This window comes from Papaver somniferum, unplaced genomic scaffold (genome assembly GCF_003573695.1).
Source record: "Papaver somniferum cultivar HN1 unplaced genomic scaffold, ASM357369v1 unplaced-scaffold_117, whole genome shotgun sequence".
Lineage (NCBI taxonomy): Eukaryota > Viridiplantae > Streptophyta > Magnoliopsida > Ranunculales > Papaveraceae > Papaver > Papaver somniferum.
In genome coordinates this window covers 10,192,820-10,199,405 of record NW_020620714.1, presented here as the reverse complement: position 1 = coordinate 10,199,405, position 6,586 = coordinate 10,192,820, and the positions used below count along the sequence as shown (strand labels likewise).

Here is a 6,586-nt window from a genome sequence, read left to right as displayed (position 1 = left end):
TGGTAGATTATTTTAAATAAACAACTACTGGTTATGTATCTGGGGTTATTGTTGGGCTGGTCTGAGATGACTCTTTATTATCAGACTACTTTAATTTCGCCGTAGGCTTACACAGATTGTTGACATTAGCAATTAGACTTTTTATATTAACTGTATTACTTTGCAGTTTGGTTAAAGAATGTGCTGCATAATCTGAGTCCCTGTTTGAAGATTTGGTACTTGTTGTGTAAACTATATACCTTTAAATAGTGGTTTATTAATGCTTTAAATTATAGGTTTCGAATTCCTAGTTAGTTCATAGTATGGTTAAGTTAATGTCGGAGGATATAGGCGTCCCGTTCGAACACATTCTACTACGTTGTTGTGCTGCTTCATTCATGTATTTAATTTTTAAGGATTATTAGTCGGCCTTGGGTATCTTTTGATCTGTTAGATTGATAACTATTGCTTCACATGAAATTAAAATGGGAATGGGCATATACAGTTACAGAAGTGTCTACATCAACTGGGATATGATTCAACATTACTTTTTTAGGCTTTTTCATATATTGATTGTGATGTGTGTGTGGTTGCAATAATCTCATCTTTATTTTATTTATTTTATTTGGTTCTTCTATTGGATATTTTCTTAATATCTTGGTTAGGCATATCCTACTACCCATATGGATCACTTGGCTGCTTGAAACATTGGTATTGCAAATTATTTCTAATTTCTATAGACTTGTGGTGAATTTTCTGAGAACAATCACTGTCGCGACCGGATATTCATTTTTTTTTTGTTGATTTTACAGAAAGACTAAGACTAAGAGATCCCATTGTTCGGGGACAACTACGTAGAATATGACTGGAGGAAAGAGTGGCTCATAATGGAAGGATACCTATTATCGTTGATGAACAATATGGTGTACTTCTAGGAGAACATCGATCTGATTTGGCCGGTGAATGTCATACGATTATTCATGCTTTCGCTCCTATGGGATACAAGTCATCGGAAACAATCCCTGCGCAAGATAGGGACATATTAATTGAACAGCTAAAGGTATTCACATTTTTTGAGGGAAAAATTATCTCTATGGTCTTTTTTTATTGACTTTTGAAATAAATATTTGATTTAAAACTCTAATTTGTCATTGTGTAGTAGGATAATTTCATACTAAACACCACAAGTCCATATGTTAGGAGATTTCTGAATTATCGTATGTCAAAAGGTTATACCAACTTTAAGCGTGAAATGCTGATGCATTTTAGAAAGTATGCAAGTATTGAAGAAGCGCGGGGTAATCCTTTTGGAAACATCTCACCAGCAAATTGGTCTAGTTTGTGTGACCTCTTTGTTTTGGAGAGAATTAAGGTGAACTAAATGGTTACTGTACTTTGGAAGATGTGATGTATATATGTTTTAATACTCTTGCAGGATCTAACTTCAATACTTCTCTTAAATTTCAGAAGTGTCCTGATTGTCATGAGAATTTTGAGGCTGTAAGGCCATACATTTTAAGGTTGAAGGGACGACAAAGTCTTCAAGGGCATCCGTTGCCAGTTTCACAGGACGAAAAAAATCAATCTACACATAAACATAAAGAAGATGGAAAGAATTAATGAAACCAACACAGGTTTTAGGCACAACGCACTCAGTTAAATATTGGTTCTTGATCCAACTGATTCCCAACCATTTAAGATCCAAAAGCTGCTTAGTGCTTAGTTTTGATGTTACTCCTTGTTTTTAGTTAAAGTTGAATGAGTATTAGTTTTCTTCAGTATTTTAGAAGTATTCTTCAGAATAGTTCAAGCCATGAGTCCAATTACTGCTTAAGTTATTGGAATATTAATCAGTGTAAATGGTTTTCATTTCTATATTATCTTCATATTTTAATGAATTACAAAGACCATTTTCCTGAATATTTTGGAAACAAATATAGTTGATTGCGAAAAGAAAAAGTTTTAGTGGCGAATCTTCTTGTATCCAAATAAAATTAAAATCAAAGTTTTTTCCTCACCAAAAAGAATTATTCGGAGACAAATAAAAATCATTTCCTTTCTTTTTCGTCAAAGGCACGTAAATTAGTCACCAAATTTATTCGCAGCCAAAGCATTTTGTTTGTTTAGTTTGTTTTCATGGATAAAATTTGTTGTCTCTAAAATGACTAATTTAGAGACAAAATTGTTGGTTAATGAAACAACTTTCAACGAAAAATATATTCGTCTCACAAAGAAATTTTAAAGACGATATATTTCATTATCGAAAATATTTTTACGAGACAAGCAGGATTTGTCTTTAAGATTTTTTTACAACGAAAAATATATCAGACTCCGAAAAAACCAATTTTGCCACAATATTATTATGTCATTGATGTTTTTTATTCCGAGACCAATTTTTCTGTCTCCGCAAGTGAATCTTTGCATACTAGATACATTAGTCCATAAAACATATTTGGAGACCAAATTTTTTTGTGTATAAAACTCACTTTCAATTCAAAAACCATTTTTAAAAACGCTTATTACGCTCATCCAAAAATCTCTTGGGAGACAAAAACATTTGTTGATAAAATATGATTTAAAGACAAAGTATTTTGTTGCTGGAATTTATTACAGAGATAGAACAAAATTGTCAGGAAAGTATCTAGTGAGAAAAATCTTTTATCACCGGAATTATTTTTGATGGCCTAATTTTTCGACGTTAATTTTGAACTTTGAAGACAATTTACCGTAGTCATTAAAAGCCATATATAGCGACATACAATTTGGTGTCGTCAAAATTATCTCCTGCGGCCATTAAAAGTTTCCGCGACAATGATTAGACGACAAATTTCTTTTTGTTCTAAATTTTATTTAGCGACCAAACAAGGTAGTTCTGTGACAAAAATATTTGTCATTAAATGTCTATTTTCTTGTAGTGATAGTGCAGGAAGAAGCTCAGGTTGTAAACAGTCAAGCTTAATCAATTCATTTTTAAGTTTCAAAAAAACAAAACAAAAAAAAAAAAATATCCGTGTTTACACCGTGTTTACCTCTATCGATTTTTTTTACGGCGTCCCTGACTTTTTGCGCCAGTTTTGGGTAGTATCTCTCATTTATGCCACTGCCCTCGTTCTTTATGCTGGATATTGCATCTGTGATGGCGATCATATACCCAAAGGAGCATGTAGGAAACTGTGGAACCATCCTTGACCGTATATTTACTGCATGTGTTGCTAAATAAACCCTTGTAGGAGCAACTCCCTTGAATTCGGCTTGATCGATATCTATGAAGCACTTCCATAAGAAAGCCGATAAGGCTTCAACACGAGTCGGCTTGTTCCCCTCGATAACATCTTCGGTTTCATTAGTGAATTTGAATTTTTCCGTAAGTTCTGCTAATTTGGAAGCCTCAAAAGCAAATTTCTTAGTCACCAGTGTTCTATCTATTGGATACATAGGAATCTTGAAACCGATTCCGTTTTATTTTTGTGGAAAATGAGATTGCACTTCGAAAGAAGGACCTTCGATTTGTTGATCATAATCATTTAAAACCATACCACGAACAATAGTAGCCCAGCCGTTCACGAAAGTGGTGATTGAAGATGCATCAGCTACCTTGTGATTAATGCACAAACCAATCACCATACCACCACAATCCTCAAAAACGTTAACTTGAACGGACAGCAAGAAAGCACCGGACGCAGCTATTTCATAGTCACATGGATCAAAAGGGAGGAACAATTTTTAACTTGCTCAGAGGAATAAGGTTCTTTAATTACCTGAGAGAGTTGGCAATTACTTATCTTGGTTTCACAAAAATCCACCCCATCGTCATTGCAATCCACAAACCTTTCAATTTCGTCGTTAACGATCTTACCAGCTAGGAAATAGAACTTGGTTAACGTTTCAGCTAAGGATTTCTTAATCACATTACAGCGGGTATTCATATCGATGTTTTCTTTGTTGCCATCGTAGTACAGAAGTAGAGGAACGTAGAATCGAGCTGCAACCTGATCAAGAAAAGATAGATTATGGGTTTTAAGGTGAGTTGGAGTTGGACAAGATGGTTTAATTTTCTCTCTAGCACTTGCATCAACCTTCATTTTGATATTGCGGTTGGTTATATGAATAATGGAACTCGCAACTGGTTCTCCTTTGGATATTTATAGAACTATAATATCGCATATAATCACCCAAGGGGCACGCACAATATATAATATGTGGAAATATTATAAATACCCTCCATTTTTATTGACCTTGCATAAATACCCCCGAGGGGTAAAAAGTAATTTTCTTGGAGTAAACTTGAGAGAGTTGCTTCCACTTTTGGAAGCAACTTGTGGTAGTTGCATCCACTCCTGGAAGCAACTTGTACTAGTTGCTTCCACTCTTCAGAAAGTAGGGATATTTTTAAAAATTGAATAAGGGTATATTTGAAGGGACGAATTTTGAGGGATATCTTCCCTCTTAAAGGCCTTGACAAATAAAGCTCTCACATTAAACGGTGATGAAACCTTCGCTTTGTATTGGCCTAGAAAGGCCTTTTCTAATGCAGAAGTTATGGTGAGGACACTTGGCATAACTCTATTGGTTGTAATAATTAAAATTTGATTATAATTTGGATATATCAAATACTTAATTGTCCGTTAGTAACGATGTTGAAAAAAAAGTAGGTAGACAATACTTATGTTAGAATTTCAACTTGAATTACACTACAAAACAGAAGGCCTCTTGGGACGGCCAAAAAACGTCCCAAGAGGTATTAGGGACGGTTTATGTACCGTCCCTGTTCCACCGTCACTAATACTATTTGGCCATGTTTTCTTTTTGGGACGGACATATTTTAGCCTTGATTTAAATGTTGTATGACTATTAGGGACGGTCAGGCCATCACCGTCCCAAATATCCTTCTTTAGGGACGGTTTTTTCAAAGCTGGCCCTCCCTAGAAGCCTTCTTTTTTGTAGAACTAGTGACAAAACCCCTAGGTGAACAAACTAGTGATAAGAAAAAACCGATCATATTATTTCTACCAAATAAAAACCGTTTCAAATAAAACTGGGACAAAAACCCAAGCCAAATAATAATGTGTAAATTTAGTTTTTGTTACTTTTAAAAAAGCCAAACATACCCTTCGACCTTTTCTTCTTCTTCTCTGATTTCTTCTTTCTTCCATCTCCTTCTCCCACTACCACCATCACCAGGAGCAACAATGGAACTGCACGAGAAGAACAACGCTGATTCAAGAGGTGAAGAATTCGAGAGACGTTTTCTCTTATTCATTTCCCTAAAAATGAGAAAAGAGGACAATTCTTGTTAAGTTTTTCCGATTTTAGGTTTGAGTCTGTTAATCAGATTCTAGGGTTTGTTGTCCAGTTTGTTAATCAAATTTTAGGGTTTCCTCATCTGATTTCAGGTTGTTTATGAGAGTTCATAGTTGGAACTCTTTCATCATCTGAATTTAGGGTTTCACTGTCACCTGCGTAAGCCTCTCTCCACCCTCAGGTAAGCTTATCTTAATCGGATTGATCAAGTGAAGCGCTTCAGATCTGAGGTTTGTTATTCCCTTTTCTGTTGTGATTTGAAGTATTTTAGATTTTTAGTATTCTGCAATATAAACCCTAATCTCTTGTGAGAGTGTCATTTGCAGTCTGTACTCTTAATTAGAATCCATTGGAGAAGAAGTAGGGTTCAAGTGTTGAAGTTGCAGCTGCTCTAAAAGCTACAGAAAGTGGAGATAGAATTGATGTGTGTTGTGTTGATGAGTCTGAGAAGATGAGAAGTAGAGTTCTGGTAGGAGGTTGAATGATACTGTAGTTGTAGAAGATGAATTCTAGTGGTGGATAAGAATCTGGTTTGAATTGAGAAGATGGTTTGCATCTGCAACTCAGTTTTGGAGACAACCAGTGATGAATAATGGGTATTGTGTTGTGCTGTATCTGGTGGATTTTGCAGTGAATGGAGCGATGGATTATGGAGATTCTGAAATACAGTGGCTAGGGTTGCAGTTGAGAATTCAGATTGAGCTATGTGCAGTATGGAAAGAAGCAATTGCAGGTGAAATTCTTGAATGGGAAATTGAGTTATGGAAGTGTGAATGGAACTGAAGTGTGGGCTGAGCTGAGCTGAACTGAAGTTGATGGTTGAACTGAGTGCAGTCACGCCATGGCATTTCAGGTGGTCTGGAATTGAGATTGGTAAGGGTTCAACTGGTACTAGTTGTGCTGTTGAGAAGTTGATGTTGCAGAGCTGAAGTGAGTGCTGGGAAGGCTGAACTGAGAATGGGTTGAGCAGTAGCTGGAGATTGAAACAACTACTTTATTTTTTTCTGATTTGGGGTTTAGATCTGTGGATATATGTACTTACTGATCTGTTTTTTATTTTTGGTTTTCTATGCTTTTGTGTTGCTGGTGGTGATGTTGGCATCTAAGGTTTGGTATTCTATGGTGGAGTTGGGTTTGCAGGAGGTTGTTGGTCTTTCTAAAGCTCTGGTGGTGGTGAATTTTCAGCTGGTGGAGGTTCTGTAGTAACAACAGTTGCATCATGAGCTTCAACAACTTCTGATGGAGGTGGTTCTGTAGGGGGTTGAGTAGAATCTGAAGCAGAGGCTGAGGATATATGAATATTAAT

At 35.8% G+C, this 6,586-nt stretch overlaps 2 protein-coding genes across 6 annotated transcripts in view; one reads left to right on the top strand and one right to left on the bottom strand.

The window, feature by feature from the left end:
• The window catches only part of LOC113329413, a 4,298-nt gene extending 2,538 nt beyond the window's left edge, over window positions 1-1,760 (top strand). The window contains exons 1-4 of one of the 5 annotated variants that reach the window (XM_026576289.1): window positions 39-690; window positions 792-1,039; window positions 1,142-1,351; window positions 1,447-1,760. In XM_026576289.1, coding sequence (XP_026432074.1) covers window positions 974-1,039; window positions 1,142-1,351; window positions 1,447-1,599 — 429 coding nt within the window. In that variant the 5' untranslated portion in view covers window positions 39-690; window positions 792-973 and the 3' untranslated portion in view covers window positions 1,600-1,760. Of the gene's footprint in view, window positions 1-38; window positions 1,040-1,138; window positions 1,352-1,446 lie in introns of those variants that run through there. The other 4 variants (XR_003349869.1, XR_003349867.1, XM_026576288.1 and 1 more) reach the window with 4 other exon arrangements.
• A 1,065-nt stretch (window positions 1,761-2,825) lies between these two features.
• Window positions 2,826-4,061, bottom strand: LOC113329837 (vinorine synthase-like). Its single transcript, XM_026576662.1, has 4 exons — window positions 3,758-4,061; window positions 3,516-3,662; window positions 3,009-3,401; window positions 2,826-2,851 (listed from the first exon to the last, which is right to left on the bottom strand). Exons 1-4 carry the CDS (start codon window positions 4,059-4,061, stop codon window positions 2,826-2,828), a joined length of 870 nt encoding a protein of 289 aa, XP_026432447.1.
• Between the last annotated feature and the right edge of the window lie 2,525 nt (window positions 4,062-6,586).

Bases quoted from the DNA above. Each gene is read 5' to 3' on its own strand.
- LOC113329837 (XM_026576662.1), bottom strand. From the start codon at position 4,061: ATGAAGGTTGATGCAAGTGCTAGAGAGAAAATTAAACCATCTTGTCCA. The intron at 3,663-3,757 runs GTAATTGCCAAC...ACTATGAAATAG, and splicing joins TTTTTGTGAAACCAAGATAA to CTGCGTCCGGTGCTTTCTTG. The intron at 2,852-3,008 runs GTAAACACGGTG...TTTTTGTCACAG, and splicing joins CGTAAAAAAAATCGATAGAG to AACTACCTTGTTTGGTCGCT.